We start from the raw sequence: 19,802 nt of genomic DNA on the forward strand, positions 1-19,802 counted from the left end.
TAATACAAGTGTACAATCCAAAAGCAATAATGAATTCGAAGATCCTTTTGCATCCAATTTTTTAATATCATTACAATACTGTTATTCAAACCACAAGACATTCTCATTTATTATTGCTGAAATAGTAATGTGTAATTATATTGACTAATGCATCAATTTTGCTCTTTATTTTTAGGAGAACAGGGTACTGTGAGCATGTTTCCAATGTTTTTACTGGAGCACAATTTCTCTCCAGCGGAGCTGGGATTATGGACTGGGCTAGTTGCAATGGGATTTTCTATTCTTGGATCATGCCTTGGTGGCATATTAATGACAAAGTATAAGTAAGTTTGTAGATTTAACTTTTATTCATGTATAGACATAAGAAAATAACTCATTGTTATCATGTCTTCAAACTAAATAAGTAATGTTAACAAAATGCTAAATTGGGATTTTATTTCATTCTCACAAGTGCCCAATATAATGTACAGCATGTTAGCTTCTCACCCAAGATGAAGCCCACCAGGAAAGTGACAGCTGGGAGCATTAGATAGTGTTTGTACAGGTTCCAGTTTCATTCCTTACATGGATGACCAAGAATCCCATTCTTATTCAGGAACATGGACAGAAAACCTGAGTCCTGTTGCTGCTTCTGGCCTGGGCTGCTATCCCCATCACTGACCCAAGCACAGCAGACTCTCTTGAGCCCTGCAGAGTGATAGTTTCCCCTCGACTCAGGCCCTGCTCTTGCTGCCTTACACAAACCTGTTTGGCTTTTTTATTTATTCTTTCATGCGCCATGGGCAAGGCCAGCGTTTGGTGCTCATTCTTAATTGTCTTTGATCTGTGCAGCCATTAAGAGCTATGCACAGGGGAAGGTTTCCATCTCTAGAGGGCATTTGTGAAGTGGATGGGTTTTTTTTAACAATGGTTTCATGGTCACAATTTTAATTTCACATTCGTTAATTTCACCAGCTGCCCTGGTGGAATTTGAACTCATGCTCCCAGAGCGTTCATCTGGACCTCTGAGTTACTGATCCAGAGTTACCACTGCACCACTATCTCCCCTTAAGAGCGCACCTTCCTTGACTGTCAAGATCTGGAGCTGGACTTGAACCTGGAGTTTCTGGTGCAGATATAGGGACCCACTCCAGTACATGATCCCCTCTCATAACCTTTATGTGTCTCTTTTGAAAGAAAAATTAGTGTAAACACAGTTGTGTCAGATGTCAAGTCATGATCTCTGTGTTGAGTTATTTGTTGGATTGACATTTAATTTTATGCTGGCCTTCCAGCAGTTACAATAGTTCTTTGATATTTTTGCATGATGAAAAGTGTAAAATCTCCTGAGAAAACAGTAAACTGTCAAAGGGAAAAATTGTTAGTTCAGCTTGGCATTGAAATCGGAAGGAAGGGCAGACTTGGCATCCGGCACTCCCCTGTAAACCTGTGGGACTTGTCAAGTATCATTGAGCGTCAAACTGATTATGAGAATACTGTAAAAGTGGGTCACTGATTGCTGAAAATGAGTCTTTTTTGGATCAATAGGTTATACAGTACTGCTCCTGTACCTTGTTTCATTAGCAATCATCTCTTTTGAAGATTTGAAAGTACTGCACTCTGCTTACATTAGTCATGGTAGTATTCTGTAAATTTCATTTCTTATACAGCTGCATTAGACTTTCAACTTAACTAACCGCAGCAATTGATTGACCTAAAACAAATATTGTATCTTTCAGTAATATTTTATTGTATATTTTTTCATATCATATGATGAAAGATGAAATGAAATTCCAGTTTGTATAAGACCTTTGATCTAATGTCATAAGGCAACTGAAATGCAATCATCTATACATTCAGTCCTTACTCAACAATATAGATTGGGGAAAATGAGTAACTATTCATGCAAAAGAATAAAATATCACTCAAATCTAAATGTTGTCTCTGCAGTAAACATGATAGCACAACATATGACAGTCTTTGGACAAATGTGTGAAACATGTTGTGTATGCATTTTTTTGTTCTTGATTTCAGGAATAATCTTCCATTTCTATGAAATGCAAACTTCAGAGGTTTAGTAAATGCATCTGATTTTTATGACAAGGCTAAAATGCAGACATGTATCTGTAACTTGCAGATTTCCTTTCCCCTATCCTTTGCTGTTTCTGACTGGATGCTAATCATTAACAGTGCATTAAGGCTAGCAGGTTTGAGATAAGAGGTTCTTTTATGCTGTCTACAAACTAATAACTGTCACTACTCTTGAGAAAATTGGATAACCAGGCAAAAGGTGTTGCTTTATCCTGCTAAGAGCTGTCAAGCATTTTCTAGGCTGTGAGGGTTTGAAAATGGGATTGAAATCTGCATCTGCTTGAGTGGCATTTAAACTTTAAAAAAAAACATACTGATAAAGTAAAGATGAGAATAGTTTACATTAATGGACCTTGCTATGCTTTTTTCACTTTAGGTTAGAGGCTTTTTGTAGTGAACTCTTGAATTGAATTCAAAAGAGGAAAGATAACCCTCCAGAGGTTGAGCTGGTTAAAGGTGTGAGTTATTGAACTGTATAGAACGGGAAGATTCACTCTCTGGTCTTGCTAAATTAGCAACTTTCAGTCACAGTTGGTTTTAGTTCTACTAGATAGAGCAAAAATCATTGCAAAACCTTATTTTAATTTATATTTGATAACTCAAGCAGGAAACATGTGGACGTGAGTTAATGGCAAACTCAGGCTGGACAGTGTTGGCTGCAGCCAGTCAGCTGAAGCTCACTATAGGAAGATGCAGGTGAAGAAGGGTTATAAAGCAGGGTATGGCTGGCAATGGAGAAAGGAGCAAGGAACTGACACCCTTCACCGAGGAGAGGGAGATGAATAAAGTTGACAATGGAGTAGTGAAAATAGCAGAGGAATCATGCACACTCACATCAGGAAGCCGTTCATGTGATGCAGGACTTCCAATGCACATTTGCTGGGCTATTAAGGCCATGCAGTCAGTTCTTCTGTAACACATTGTTGTATTCTTGTGCAACCTCATGTTATAAAAAAATCGTGCTTTAGAAATAGCGCTTAAAGTGTTGATTATGTTATTGCATTATGGCCAACCCACGTTTTAAAAGTTCACCCTTTAGAAACAGCATCCCCAATTCGTCAATCGTGTTGCAGCAAATTCGTGTTGATAAAACATGTATTTTAGCAGAATGACCTGGATATGTATGTTTGTGTTAGCCTGTCCGCATATGACTTGATTGCTTTAAAATGCATTTTCAGTCTCATGGTGTCCTCTGCCAATAGTATCTATGCTTTTGTTTCACAATGTTTCCTAAAAGGTGCAGGAGCGCACATTGACCCAAAGGATCCCATGTAAGCTGTCCCTGACTGTGCATGTGCATAAAACATTTAAAAGTGTCACACACTTAGCAGAATCAGCTATGCACCACATCACTACTGCCAAACGTTCCTTTCATGACTTATCAAAACTCATAACTTACGTTTTGCAATTGGATCATGGTGGTAATGGATGCCTTGTTTCTTCAGACAGTGAAAATCATGAATTCCTTGTCGAAAGCAGCCAGCAATTTAAAGATATTTTGTGTGTTTATTGGTTGGTTATGCTGCTGAATGTGAGAGGTATCACATATATGGTCAATATTTTTCTGAAGGAAGGAATATGAGTGTTCCACTCAACCCAATGAATCGACTCCAGCATTTAACATACTTATGGTTGATCAACTAGTTCAATGCTTTTTACCCACACTATTCGTATAATCTTTTATGCCATTGATAATCAACAATTTATCGACCTCTATTTTAAATATACTCAATGATTAAGCTTTCATGTCCTTCTACGGTAGAGAATTCCAAATATTCAATACCCTCTGAATAAAAAGAAATAATCTCTTCTGGGTCCTAAATGGCATCCCCTTATCTATATTGTATCTCTTCGACCCCTCAACCGGGGAAATATCTTACTGCACCTATCCTGTCTATCCTTTTAAGTATTCTGTAGGATTCAATGACAAAACTTTAGAAAATACTGGTTCAGATTACATAGTCTCTCTTCATTGGACAGTCTCATTAATCTGGGTACAAGCCTGGTCCGTTTGGAGGTGACGGAAATGATGAAGGATGGTATGATGTATCTGGAGGTTGGTGGGGTGGTAGGTGAGGACCAGTGGAGTTCTGTCCTGGTGGCAATTGGAGGGCGGGGTTAAAGGGCAGAGGAGCAGGAAGTGGAGGGAGATGCGGTGGAGAGCATCATCAACCACGCCTTCGCCGCATTTGCTCCCAGGAGGACCAATTCCAATAAAACCCCCTACCTTGTGCTCCCACGAGGAGGTTGAACAGTTCATCCACTTTACTAACACCTTCCACCCCGACCTCAAATTTACCTGGACCGTCTCAGACTCCTCCCTCCCCTTCCTAGACCTCTCCATTTCTATCTCGGACGAGCAACTCCACACGGACATTTACTATAAATCGACTGACTCCCACAGTGACCTAGATTACACCTCCTCCCATCCTGCCCCCTGTAAAAACACCATCCCATATTCCCAATTCCTTCGCCGTCGCCGCATCTGTCCCAGGACGACCAATTCCAATAAAATCCCCTCAGATGTGGTTGACAATGCTCTCCACCGCATCTCCTCCACTTCACGCTCCTCTGCCCTTGAATCCCGCCCCTCCAATCACCACCAGGACAGAACCCCACTGGTCCTCACCTACCACCCCACCAACCTCCGGATACATTGTATCATCCTTCGTCATTTCCGCCACCTTCAAACAGACCCACCACCAAGGATATATTTCCCTCTCCACCCCTATCAGCGTTCCGGAAAGACCAGTCCCTCCACGACCCCCTCGTCAGATCCACACCCCCACCAACCCAACCTCCACTCCCGGCACCTTCCCCTGCAACCTCAAGAAATGCAAAACTTGCACCCACACCTCCTCATTCCTGAAGAAGGGCTTATGCCTGAAACGTCGATTTTCCTGTTCCTTTGATACTGCCTGACCTGCTGCGCTTTTCCAGCAACACATTTTTAAGGTCTGATCTCCAGCATCTGCAGTCCTCACTTTCTCCTAGCATATCTCTTCAGCTGTTCACAACTGACCATGCCCAAGCAGTCCATGCTTACAATATTTACAACTCCAGCATTAGATGCGATTCCACAGTAGACAGTATTTGCAAAACATTCTCAAATGTGTAGAGAATGACACTGAGAAACAATTTAGAATTGCTAGTCAGGGTCATAGTGAGACACACTTAGGTGTACTAGAAACTATACACAGGGCCTTGTTCCTTGCAGTCGGAAAGCAAATATGCACACACTTGTTTCAGTTCAGCAAAATATGTGACAGCGATTTTCTGGTTCATTTCTTAGAGCAATGTCTTGTCCAATCAGAGTCGACCAGTCTGGCCTAAAATTTAAACAAGCCTGTTTGTTAAATGTAATCATCATTAATTGATGCATGCTCTGTGACAATGCCTCTATCAATCACAGGCCAGTTGTCAATCAATTAGCACTATCATCCCCTACAATATTAATGTTGTCTCCCTTCACTTGGTACTTCTTGCAATTTGTCCTGATGCATGCTAAAACAGACAGCTTTCTCAGCAGTACTCGCGTTTGTATATTTATGTCTGCATCACGAAATCATGTAAGATAGAGTAAATGCATCACCAAATCATGCAGATCGGTCTAAATATGTAAGGCACATCATCAAATTCAGCAGTTTTCAAAGTGTGGCCTGAAAAAAGCTTTATACAGTTCCAACATCACCTGGCTGCTTTTAAATCCCACACCCACACTGTCCTTCTCATTAGTGAACATTGACACATGTATTGTGTCATTATGTACAAAAGACCACTGTTGTCCTTAATGGGCCCTATTCGTTCCTTAGTTATCCGTTATCCTTAATTTTACTACATTTTACCTGCCATTATTCTTTTGTGTTCCCTTTTTGCTCTCCTGATTTGCTTTTTAAGTTTCCTCTTGCACATTCCTGTGTAGATTTGCTATTTTAAACCATCAGTATCTGCCAAAAGCCTTCCTGGTTCTCTTATCCAATCCGGTATATTCCCTGGTATCCAGGGTTCACAGGATTTACTAGTCCGAGCCTTTGTCTTTATCAGAATATGTTGACATTGTGCTCTTCCTGATTCATTCTTGAATGCATCCCATTGGTCTGACATAGATTTACTGGGCTTCCAGTTCATTCTGGCCAAATCAAAACTTATCTAATTAAAATCGACCCCCCCGCCCCCACTTCCCAAGTTAGAAATTTGATTGCAGGCCCATCCTTGTTCTTTTTATAAAACAATCCTGAATCTAACTGAATTATGATTGTTATCTGCAAAATATGTCCTATTGATACTTGAATCACTTGTCTGGCTTCATTTCCCAAGGTTAAGTCCAGGATGACCCTGCCTCCTCCCAAGCTGTAGGGCCTTGAACAACATACTGACTGAAAGGCGGTTCTGGATGCATTTTAAGAATTCCTCTCCCTCTAAACCTTTCATACTATGAGACCCCAGTTATTGTTTGAGAAGTTGAAATCCCATACTATCACTACTCGATTACTTTTCCGCTTCTCTGAAATATGCCTATGTATCAGCTGTTCTATTTCTCTTGAACTGTTGTGGGCCTGTAGTACTCTCCCAGTAATGCGACTGATCGTCTTTTATTTTTAAGTTCTACCCATATGTCTTCACTTCGGTAGCCTTCAAAGATGACCCTTCTTACTGCTGTAGTTGATTCCCTGATCAATATTGCAATGCCTACTTTTATTTTACTTCCTACCCTGTCTCACCTGAAGACCCTATGTCCTGGAACACTGAGCTGCCAATCCCACCCCTCTCTTAACCATGTCTCACTGACAGCAATGATACCATATCACCATGTTTAAATTTGTGCCCTCAACTCATCTGCCTTATTTATCAAACTCCTTTCATAAGTATATCCAATTGTGTTCAAATCCCTTGTGCCTTAACTGGTCTGTTGTTTCTGTGCTATCTTGACTCCCTTGCTGTCTCTGCTGTTCAGATTCCCTTGCTGAACCTTCTCTCTGGATCCTATCCCCATGCTAAATTTATTTAAACACTCTCCATTTGCACCAGCAAACCTCCCTGCAAGGATGCTGATTCCATTTCAGCTCAGGTACAACCTGTCCACCTTGCACAGGTCCCGCACCTTGAAAAATTGTCCCAATGTCCCAGAACTCAAAATTCCTCCATCCTGCAAATCTCTCCAGCTATGCATTCACCTGGATTAATCTCACACTTATAGAGTCATAGAGTCTTTTACACTTAACAGCAAGTGACATCAAAAGCAATTGAAACATTATTACTTTTTGGATCCTGTTCTTTAATCTCTTTCCTAGCTCCCTAAATTCTGCTCACAGGTCTCATCCCTTTTCTACCTAAGGTAACCAAATGTATCATGATCTCTGGCTGTTTGCCCTTCTCCTTCACAGTGCCCTGCAACCATTCATTAACATCCCTGACCCTGGCACCAGGGAGGCAAAATACCAACCTGAAGTCTCTTAATAAACTGCAGAAATGCCTGTGTGTTCACTTACAATTGAATACACTACCACAAAACTCTGCCATTCTTCATCCTCCCCTCTTGTTTAGAAATGTAAATGGGTACAGGGGACTCCTGCACTTCCTGCCTGCCTCACACAGCCCTGGTGGTCAGCTGTACACTTCCTGCCCATTCAGTCTTCACCTGAACACGTCACTGAACATGCTGTTCATGACATGCTTAACATCACAAATGCTCCACTGTGATTCCACCTGCTGCTCCAAAATGGAGTTAGCCATTAGCTGTAACTGGTCATGCTTCCTGCATACGTAGTCACCAGGCACAACTGAAGCGTCCATGATTTGCTACATAACACAGGAGACGTACAACACGAGTGCGAACTCTGCTGTCATGACTTCCTCTCTGGTCCTGTGTTACTCCCTTTTGAAAAAAAAAGTTACGTTTGTGGAAGAATGCTATGAACCTATTTTCCTTAAACAGTTTTGCTTAGGTAAATTACTTTACTACATTGTCCCTGACTTTCACTTATGCCTGTGATTTCTCAGTTAATCCTGTCTTCCGAAATATATATATCTATATATTTTAATTTTTTGAACCATTCAGTACAACACTTCCTTGTAAGCAGACCCTTAAAGATGCTGCTGTTAAATTCGGACTCCCCTCCCTCTGCTCAGTTGAAGCTGAAGAAAACAGCCTTACCAACAATAAACCACAAACAATGGCATCTTACAAACGATGAACAAAACAAAAAGCAAAAAAAAAAGCACCTCTGTCCCTCTGCATCGAATCTCCACAGTTCTCCAAATTCCCAAAACCTCACACTAACTCAGGCTGTGTCTCAATCAGAATGGGTTCTCACACATCTGCATGTGCAAAGCATACTGTACATATGATTGTAACGAGGGAAAGTATTTTCATTGGCAGGTTTCCGTTACTTGTTTTATACATCAGAGGACTGAAGATTGATTGATGGTGGAATATGTCCCCCTGAGAGGGCATGTCTCTCCTTATTTCAGACAAGTATGTATTCAGTTATAGAGTCATGGAGGTCTACAGCACAGAAAAAGGCCCTTTGGCCCACCATACCTATGCTGGTCAAAAACAACTACGTAACTATTCTAGTCCCATTTTCCAAAACTTTGCCGACAGCTTGGTATGTATGTTTTAGCATTGCAAGGCGTAAGACTTCCTTCCTCTCCCACTCTTACAGGCAGTGTGTTCCATATTCCTGCCACCCTGTGGGTGAAAATATATTTCCTCACATATCCTCTAAATCTTCTGCCCCTTATCTTAAATCGTTGCCCTGGTCATTCATTCCTCCACCAAGTGAAAGATTTTCATCCTGTCTACCTTATCGATGTTCCTTATAATTTCAGTCATGTCCCCTCTCAATATCCTCTGCTCTCAGGAAAACAATCCCAGTTTGTCCAATCCCTCTTAATAACCGAAAGTCTCTAGCCCAGGCAACATCCTGATAAATCTCTTATGTACCCTATCTGGTGTTATCAAATCCCTCCTACTAAGTGGTCTCTGGAATTGCACACAATACCCTAGCTGTGGCCTAAACAACATTTTATACCATTCCAGCATAACCTCCCTGCTCTTAAACTCTATGCCTCGACAAATAAAGGCAAGTATCCCATTCTTCGCCTTGTTAGCCATGTTATCCACCTATCCTGATATCTCAAGGAGCTTTTAAGTTATTTTGTCCAGTCGCCTCCTGTTTTACCTTTATGAGTTTTATTGTGCATTGCACTGAAAACTTTCAATTACAATTCCTTAAGCTACTTAGCTCAAACCTATTCACCTCAGTTTAATTCTTTTAGTGGATAGAGTTTCGTCCTCTTTCTTAATTTCATCAAGTTTCATGCTTCTAAAAGCAAATTTGGACAAGGATCCAGCACAATTTGATTTGCTTCACCAATTAACTACTGATCTTCCCTTTGTACAAAATTCCTCTTGTGTAACAGAATATTTCAGTTCTTTAAATTGTACCCCAAACCTTGGGCCGGTGTTTGCATTCTGTCCATGCTTCCCACAGGGCTTTTCCTCTATTGAGCTTACAGAATTCACCTAAGGTGATGCTTCTGATGGAGCAAGAGCAGATTTACAAACCGTAGATAAAACATTTGCAGGCTATTAATTACTAGCCACTTGTGCTGCCAATCTTGTTGAGGGACTGCTTACGAGGAGACAATAATCCCAGAGGATGTACGATGCTTTAAACGTATCCAAAGAATCAATTAGCTGGAGTACTGCTAGAATGGTTTATGTTTCACCTGAACTTGTGGCTAGATTCCAAGCAAGTTAAATAATGATTTTTTTGTTCTCTGTAAAACACTAAAACCATCAACAGGAAGCTCCACTGAGAAAATAAAACTGCTTTTACTTTCCACAATGGGAGGATTCATATTTCCTCCAAATGCTAAAGATGCTGTAGCCGTCGAGTAAAAAGTACTAAGTCACATGCTCAGCTATTACCTGAATGGGTCTGTGCAGAGGAAACCTGTGCTGCTGGGCTTTGAGGTTCTTTGCGAACCACAGTTTCAAGATCTTTGGCAAGTCTGCTACAAAATTAAAATTTACAATAAGCTGTGTTGTCAGACTATTTCATGCTGTTGGATGCTGAACAAATATCCTTTATTTAAGTCTGTCAGAACCATTTGGTAAATTACAATTTATCTTCCTCTCTACTCAAGTTTATCAGTTGTGCACTGATTCTGATGGCAGAACATGAAGTGTGCACCACATCTGCTCTGTTTTGCTAATCCGAAACAATTACAATTAAAATTTAAAGTACCAGTGACATTATGGTATATACGTGGGATCACATGGTGGAGGGACCTTTTCATTTGCAATGGAGCAAGAATAGACAGAATTTCCTGGTCAAATGACGAGACTTTGCACCATGGCCCCAATTTTCAGTCACCCTACTTTGCCAGTTACATAAAGAGAGTACAAAAGTGGCAAAAATATTTTACATTATTTTGGTTTCACTTTGCTTGAATCTTCAGCACTGTTATTTGTTGTGATTTGCTTATTCAGAGGCTAATTGGCTGCCTCACGGTTGGCACGCATTGAAGATTATCAGGGAGTCAGAGACCCTTCTTTATTGTGGAGGAAACAATGAAGCGTCTGCAATCTTTGAATGCTCATATTAGTGCTCAATGTACTCGCCACTCTGGGGCTGAACTTGTAGACACAGCCGGCCTTCCATGCGATGCATTTTAAAAGGCATTTCTGTCAGCAGAAATAATTGAAATTTTGTAGGTGAACTCAAAGTTTTGTGAAGATTGTGCCAGCCAATATCCTGTGTGGATTCACATAAGGACAGTAGTAAAAACTCTCTTTAGGCTTCTCATTCATTCACTTTAATTGACTGTTTCCATCACATTCAGAATCTTAATCTTTTGTCTCATTTTACTTCTATTCATCAAAGACTGTTCTACCTTGCATTCCTCCTCCACTCCTCTGTGCTCCTGATCTTATTCCACGCCCATGTTACCATGGATTTGTCTTTGCTGGTCATGAGCGCCAGGTTGATGTAAAAGGTCATTCCTTAGCTCTGCTTGCTTGTGTCACAGACTTCAATAAGGAGAACTGCTGACCTCAGCCACAAATACACAAAGCCGACTGGCGCACATCACCTTTAAAATAACATGAACTGGGAGTTCACGAGTCCACAAGCTTCTCTAGTGCTGCTGACTTTATCTTGAAGGTGGGATGTAATTATAAAAGTTTTATGCTCATGCCTATTCATGATAGACAAATGCATTGCAAATGGAGAATCTGGCATTTCTCACCATGAGATCCAACACTTCACAAACACGCTGCTGAATGGATCTCTGCATCTCAAGTCACCATTAATAAATTAACATTTCAGCTCTTACTCAATTCAGGAACCCTGACTGCCACCTTCAATGTTTGTAAGGCTTTATAAAATCCCTTTTATACAATTACCGATTTAATGTGTACACTGTCACACCTCACTGAGGTAGCACACTGGAAATCAAGCTATTCCTGGAGTCATGATAAAAGCTAAAGATTTTATACAAGTACACATTCCCCATTTTGCCTGTCTTTTTAAACCCAGGTTGACAGTAAGCACATACCAGGTTCCTGGGCTATAAACCATAAACAGTTATAAACTATTGACATATATATCTATTGGTTAAGACTCTAAACTCTTTCAAATCTCTCCCCCACATGCACATACAGACAGAAAAAAAATTGGCATTGCAGTTAGAGGGAAAATCAAGAAAGGCAGTTCAGTGGTCCCTGTTCACTCGGTTCTCTTGGATGATCCTATTGACTTGCAGGATTGGCTGCCCCTCGACCTCTCTTCTTTAGGTACTTTCACTTGCTTGTAAGAAGCACTGTGTGACTGGTTCATGACTTTTGAAGTCTCTGATTTATTGGCTAAAAGCATCAGCTTATAGCAACTGCAGAGAGAAAATAAACTGGTGTTATTCAGGTTTTATGTGTTTTTTGAACTGCAGAGAAAAGGACACTACTTCCCCTCCTGAGGTATGAAAGTTATTTTTCATATCTCCAAGTTCTTCAGCTCCATAAAAACAATCAGATTGTTGTGGAATTGTCTTGTAGAAGACGTGCAACTTGTCACCACTCCACAGATCAATCCCTTATTTGTTGCTGACCAAATCTCCCTTTGTACAGGCTCCCTGGGACTAGTTCATCTGCAAAAACCTCCCCCTACTATTCAACAAAGAGCAGTGTAAACAGCACTCATAATGAGTAGCAGTAACCTGCTTTTTAAAATTGCAGCAAGCTCTTCCACAATGTTTGGTTTTAAAACAGTCGCTTTCCCATTTCAGTCTGCAATAAAAAATACTGAAAAATAGAAAGATAGAGTCTTACATCAAAGCCAATAAAATAGCACTGTAATAACCTAAATTCATTATAAATATTAATGGCATATCTTTATGGAACTTAAAGTTTAAGTTATATGAATAAGAAATTGAACTTATTTTGAATTTTTGAAGTTATGAAAATGTTATTCTCTTTAAATCTTTGCATATTTAATTCTCAAGTGTTGAAGTTCCTTGATAGAATCTGTTGTATGAAATAACAACTCTATCCTTCAAACAACAGAATCAAAATATATTTACTTGAATATAATTTGTTTTCAATTACAGTGCATTTTCACTTATTCTGAGTCTGTTTGTGGTGCGTGTTGGAAATTTGAGTTTCCAGACATTACTTCTCCTTCTGTTTGAAAGTGAATCCTTGACAATGAAAGGTATGTTGAATGTACGATATGTAGGTTATATGTTTGTAAATAGGCTATTGTTTTCTTATAACAATGCCAAGACTTCAAAATGTAGTTAGCTCGATATTGCTTTGAGGTATCCTGATGTTATGAATAGTGCATAAAAATATATTTATTTTGTTTTATGTGAACTACATTATGTAACTAATGAATACGGTAATGTGTGAGCTGGTTGATCTACAGGAGGCAACCATGTAATGATAATGTCACTGTATTAATAAGCCAGAAACTCAGGTTAATGTTCTGGGGATAAGCCCTTCATTCTTGGTGAAGGGCTTATGCCCGAAACGTCAATTCTCCTGCTCCTCAGATGCTGCCTGACCTGCTGTGCTTTTCCAGCACCACACTCTTGACTCTGACTCCAGCATTTGCAATCCACACTTTCTTCTAATGTTCTGGGCACACCTTCGTTTTAAGGATACTTATATTCATGGTCAGGATGGGCAAAAAATGCTGGCCCAGCCAGCGATGCCCACATCACAGGAGTGAAAGCATAAAACAAAACTCACAACACATTTCAAATAATAATCTGGAATTTAAAGCTAGTCTTGGTGATGATGACCACAATAACTACCATCGATTGTTATAAAAACCTACCTGGTTCACGGATGTCCTAAGGAAGGAAATCAGCTATCCTTATCTGGTTTGGTCTTGGACCCCAGACTGATAGTTGACTTTTTACTGCATTTTTTAATAGCCCAAGCAAGCCCCTCAGTTTAAGGCAGTTAGGATGGACAACAAATACTGGTCTTGTCAGGAATGCCCATATCCTGTGAAAGAATTGAAAAAAAGTTTCCACCTTTAACAGAATGCACAGAAGCAGCAGTGTATGCTATCTAAAGAAGTGCATTGTTACACACCTAGGCTTCTATTGACAACTTCCAAGCTGTGACCTATACTACCCAGAAAGATAAAGAAAGTCAAATCAAAGTCCATCCAGACTATGGAACTTTGTTGCCATTCCTTCAATGTCACTGTGCCAATATTTCCCAACAACGCTGTTAGGTCTACTTTCATCTCAAAGACTGTAGGAATAGGAGGATAGAGCACATAAATGCGTGGCTGGAGGAGCCTGTGTATGGGAGAAGGATTCACATTTTTGGATCATCGGAATCTCTGATTGGGACCTGTACAAGAAGGATGGATTGCACCTCTGTTGGAAGGGGACTAATATACTGGCAGGGAGATTTGCTCGAGCTGCTCGGCAGGATTTAAACTCGTATGGTGGAGTGGGGAAGGTGGGTGGTGGGGGGGGTGGGGTGGGCAGGGTGATGCACGGCAGGACCCAGAGAGATAGCGAGGAAAGGGATCAATCTGAGACTAATACAGTTGGGAAAAGGAGTGAGTCAAACAGACAGTGCAGCAGCAAAAACAGAGAGCAAGGTAGGACTGATATATTAAACTGCATTTATTTCAATACAAGAGGCCTAACAGGGAAAGCAGATTAACTCAGGACATGGTTAGGAACATGGAACTGGGATATCATAGCAATTACAGAAATATGGCTCAGGGATGGACAGTACTGGCAGTTTAATGTTCCAGCATATAAATGCTATCAGAAGGATAGAAAAGGAGGCAAGAAAAGGGTGGGGAGTGGGAGAGGGGGTGAGGGGGTGTGGTGTGGGGTGGGTTAGTTGGCGTTTTTGATAAGGGATAACATTACAGGCATACTTAGAGTGGATATTCCTGGAAATACATCCAGTGAAGTTATTTGAGTGGAACTGAGAAATAAGAAAGGGATGATCACCTTATTGGGATTGTATTATAGATCCCCCCAAAAGTCAGAGGGAAATTGAGAAACAAATTTGAAAGGAGATCTCAGTTATCTGAAAGAATAATAGGGTGGTTAAGAGAGGGATTTTAACTTTCCAAACATTGACTGGGACTGCCATAGTGTTAAGGGTTTAGATGAAGAGGAATTCGTTAAGTGTGTACAAGACAATTTTTTGATTCAGTATGTGGATGTACCAACTAGAGAAGGTGCAAAATTTGACCTACTCTTGGGAAATAAGGCAGGGCAGATGACTGAGGTGTCAGTGGAAGATCACTTTGGGGCCAGTGACCATAATTCTATTAGTTTTAAAATAGTGTTGGAAAAGGATAGACCAGATCTAAAAGTTGAAATTCTAAATTGGAGAAAAGCCAATTTTGACAGTATTAGGCAAGAACTTTCAAAAGGTGATTGGGGGCAGATGTTCACAGGCAAAGGGATGGGTGGAAAATGGTAAGCCTTCAGAAATGAGATAACAAGAATCTAGAGAAAGTATATTCCTGTTAGGGTGAAAGGAAAGGCTGGTAGGTATAGGGAATGCTGGATGTCAAAAAGAAATTGAGGGTTTGGTTAAGAAAAAGAAGGAAGCATATGTCAGGTATAGATCAAGTGAATAGTTAGAAAAGTAAAAAGGCAGTTGGAGTATACTTAAGAGGGAAATCAGGAGGGCAAAAAGAGGACATGAGATAGCTTTGACAAATGGGATTAAGGAGAATCCAAAGGGTTTTTACAAATACATTAAGGACAAAAGGGTAACTAGGGAGAGAATAGGGCGCCTCAGAGATCAGCAAGGCAGCCTTTGTGTGGAGCAGCAGGAGATGGGGTTATATTAAACAACTATTTTGCATCAGTGTTTACTGTGGAAAAGGACATGGAAGATATAAAATGTAGGGTAACATCTTGAAAAATGTCCATATTACAGAGGAGGAAGTGCAGAATTTATTGAAATGCATAAAAGTGGATAAATCCCCAGGACCTGATCAGGTGGACCCTAGAGCTCTGTGGGAAGCTAGGGAAATGATTGCTCGTGCCCTTGCTGAGATATTTGTATCGTCAATAGTCACAGTTGACGTGATGGAAGACTGGAGGTTGGCTAATGTGGTGCCACTGTTCACGAAGGGTGGTAAAGCCAAGCCAGGGAACTATAGACCAGTGAGCCTGACATCGGTGGTGAGCAAGTTGTTGAAGGGAATTATGAGGGACAGGATGTACGTGTATTTGGAAAGGCAAAGACTGATTAGGGATAGTCAACATGGCTTTGTGCGTGGGAAATCATGTCTCTCAAACTTGATTGAGTTTCTTGAAGAAGTAACAAAGAGGATTGATGAGGGCAGAGCGGCAGACATGAGCTATATGGATTTCAGTAAGGCGTTCGACAAGGTTCCCTATGGGAGACTGGTTAGCAAGGTTAGATCTCATGTAAGACAGGGAGAACTAGCCATTTGGATACAAAACTGGCTCAAAGGTAGAAGATAGAGGGTAGTGGTAGAGGGTTGTTTTTCTTATTGGAGGCCGATGACCAGTGAAGTGCCACAGGATTTGTGCTGGATCCACTGCTTTTCATCGTTTATATAAATGATTTTGATGTGAGCTTTAGAGGTATCATTTGTAAGTTTGCAGATGACACCAAAATTGGAGGTATAGTGGACAGCAAAGAAGGTTACGTCAGATTACAACAGGATCTTGATCAGATGGGCCAATGGGCCAAGGAGTGGCAGATGGACTTTAATTTAGATAAATGTGGGGTGTAGTATTTTGGGAAAACAGATCTTGGCAGGACTTATAGACTTAATGGTAAGGTCCTAGGAAGTGTTGCTGAACAAAGAGACCTTGGAGTGCAGGTTCATAGCTCCTTGAAAATGGAGTCACAGGTAGACAAGATAGCAGAGAAGGCATTTGGTATGCTTTCCTTTATTGGTCAGAGTTTTGAGTACAGGGGTTGAGAGATCGTGTTGCAGTGGTTCAGAATGTTGGTTAGGCCACTTTTGTAATATTGTGTGCAATTCTGGTCTCCTTCCTATCGGAAAGATGTTGTGAAACTTGAAAGAGTTCAGAAAAGATTTACATGGATGTTGCCAGGGTTGGAGGATTTGAGCTATAGGGAGAGATTGAATAGGCTAGGGCTGTTTTCCCTGGAGCGTCAGAGGCTGAGGGGTGACCTTATAGAGGAGTATAAAATCCTGAAGGGCATGGATAGGATAAATAGACAAAGTCTTTTCCCTAGTGTGGAGGAGTCCAGATCTAGAGGGCATAGGTTTAGGGTGAGAAGTGAAACATATAAAAGAGATCTAAGGGGCAACTCTTTCCACGCAGAGGGTGGTATGCAAATGGAATGAGCTGCCAGATGAAGTGATGGAGGCGAGTACAATTGCAACATTTAAAAGGCATTTGGATGGGTATGTGAATAGGAAGGGTTTGGAGGGATATGGGCCAGGTGCTGGCAGGTGGGACTAGATTGGGTTGGAATATCTTGTCGGCATGGTGTGTATAAGGAAATAGATTAATTGTGGATATTGGAAATGTATTATGATAATTTTACGAATGTGCTGTTCTATCAAGTAAAGGTCTCAAAGCATGCACCCAATTTAAATACTTTTTGAAGTCAAACTCAACTGACATTTTTGCTTCACCAATGTATTGCTTGTTGAGTATTAATTATCACAGGGACAGATTTCTGCTTTTATTTATCTATGGAAATAATTGAGCCCTGCTACACTTTCTCCCCCATCTTGTGAAGAAAGACTTCCTCTGCATCACAGTTCTGATCTCCTTATCTACCAGGTGAAACTCAAGCTAGCATTGCTTCTTCCAGGTTCATTATTGCATTATTATCTTTAAAGAAAAACACTTTTTTTGTGATGGTCTCCAATGGTCCCTTTAAGGACCAGTGATACATGTCGACTGAAAGAGACTCTCGGAAGAAGATTGTAGGCAGTGCTGTTCTGGCATGGACTCATTGGCCCTTGCAGTGCCTATTGTGGCCTGTTATGTGGATACAGCAGTAGAGAATTTCTATGCCATGAAGCCAACTTTCCAGCAAATATATGTAGCAACAATATTGAATAGAAAAGCAAGTTATTGTATGAGATGTGGTCAGCACTGGCAAGGCTAGCATTTGTTGTCCAGCCCTGGTTACCGTTGAACCGATCGGCTCCGCAGACCATTTCAGAGCATGATTAAGGGTCAACCACATTGCTATGGTTCTGGAGTCACTTGTAGACCATATCAGATCAGGTAAGGATACCAGGGTTTTCTTCACTGTAGGACATTAGTGAACCAGATAGATTTTGACAAAATGATCACAACGAGACTGTTTTTTTATTCGAGATTTTTATTGAATTTGGATTTCACCATCTAGGACCACTGTCATAGAAGGATTTCAACTCATGTCCCCAGAACCAAAGCCTGGGTTGCTAGATTATGACCCAGTGACATAGCCTACACCATTGTCTTCTCTCAGAGGGGAGTGCAGAAATGCAGTGAAGCATAAAGTTTTACATAAAGTTCAGGAATTATGTTTGATCTTAGCTTATCTGGTTAGGAAAGGCTATGGGGAGTTGGGCCAAATCAGTCTTAGCTCCACTAAACAACATTATTTCTTCCTCTAGACCTACTAAAACTGGTTAGTGATTGATATTTCCAGAATTCTAGAAGAAAATTGCCCACTGCTGTCCCTGTGATACTTAATACTCAACAAGCAATACATTTTAAGGACTATTGGTGAAGCAGGCACTATTTTTAATATAGAAGATTTCAAGGTGTTAAGGAACAGGCACGATGAGAAAATGGGTTGTGATATTTAAACCGAAGAAGGACATGAGGAAGATGACGATTGTGAAAAATAGGACAGTTTACGAAATCAGAGGTTGATTCGTAGAGGACCACGACCATTATAAAGAGAAAAACATTAATTGTGCTTCAGGCAAATGCCAAGCAGAAAATAAACTGAGAATCACATTATTATGGAAAGTTCAGAGGTGAGGTCTACAAACAAATTAGAATTAAGGGAATGTGCCTCGAGGGTGGCAACCAAATGAGGAAGGGAATCCCAAAGTCTTCTATTGGCATATTCATAATAAATGGGTGGTAAAAGGACAAGAGTTGATAAGGAACCAAAAAGGAGATTTACATATCGAGATACAGATGTGTGGCTGACATAATAAATGAATATTTTCAATCTGTCATTATCAAGGAATATGATGCTACATACACAATGCCATAGAAAAAATTGTCAGCGGTTGCATGACTTGAATAGAGTCAAAAAAACTGCAGATGCTGGAATCCAAAATAAACAGGCAGAAGGCTGGAACAGCACATCAAGCCAGGCAGCATTAGAAGGTGGAGAAGTTGACGTTTAGGTGTAACCCTTCTTCAGGGTCCTGAAGAAGGCTTGCACCTGAGAAGTCACACAACACCAGGTTATAGTCCAACAGGCTTATTTGAAATCACAAGCACAGGTGACCTAACAAAGGAACAGCGCTGCAAAAGCTGGAGATTTCAGATAAACAAGTTGGACTGTAACCTGGTGTTGTGTGACTTCTGTCTCCAGTCCAACACCAGCATCTCCACATCATAGAGAAAACTGAGGTCGTTCGTACACTGATTAATCAATAAGGAGAGGTATTAAATAGTCTGAATATACTTAGAGTGGATAAGGCACTAGGCCTGATTGAGTTGCAATTAAACATATTGTGAGAAATGAGATTGTAAATTGCAGAGGCACTGGCAGTCAATTTTCAGTCTGCCTTAGGCTTAGGTTATAGAATCATAGAATCCCTACAGTGCAGAAAGAGGCCATTTGGCCCATTGTGTCTGCACCGATCCTTCAAAGAGCATACACTATCCAAGCAGCAGCCTCAATACCCATAATGTTTAGTTGGTTAGCTTCTTGGGACAGAGAATAATCTCTGAAGAGGTGGTTTATGACACTGGTACAGAACTACAAACATGTGAGGAGTTCAACAAAAACCACCAAGACCCTCAACAGATTTTGATGTCTGGACTGATCAGATGGTGCTCTGCAATATGGAACTGGGAGAAAGTCATTTATGGTTCCACTATGCTGTGCATTACCCAGCCTAGCCATGCAGAGAGGAGAAGCCTTGGGAGAGGACTATTTGACAGAGGTAGTTCTTACCTCTCATGTCAACTATGATAAGGATGAGGGTGAGTCACGCTTGCCAGGTGTGTGTGCCAGTCTAGATGCCTGGGAGACC

The 19,802-nt window shown here is 40.7% G+C and overlaps 1 protein-coding gene across 2 annotated transcripts in view; it reads left to right on the top strand.

Annotated features, from left to right (window-relative positions):
* mfsd3 (major facilitator superfamily domain containing 3) overlaps positions 1–19,802 on the top strand; it is a 145,737-nt gene that overhangs the window by 71,977 nt on the left and 53,958 nt on the right. For both annotated transcript variants that reach the window (XM_060844998.1, XM_060845006.1), the window contains exons 4-5: positions 176–323; positions 12,682–12,785. In XM_060844998.1, coding sequence (XP_060700981.1) covers positions 176–323; positions 12,682–12,785 — 252 coding nt within the window. The remainder of the gene's footprint in view (positions 1–175; positions 324–12,681; positions 12,786–19,802) is intronic.

Source organism: Hemiscyllium ocellatum, chromosome 2, assembly GCF_020745735.1.
Source record: "Hemiscyllium ocellatum isolate sHemOce1 chromosome 2, sHemOce1.pat.X.cur, whole genome shotgun sequence".
Taxonomy (NCBI): Eukaryota; Metazoa; Chordata; class Chondrichthyes; order Orectolobiformes; family Hemiscylliidae; genus Hemiscyllium; species Hemiscyllium ocellatum.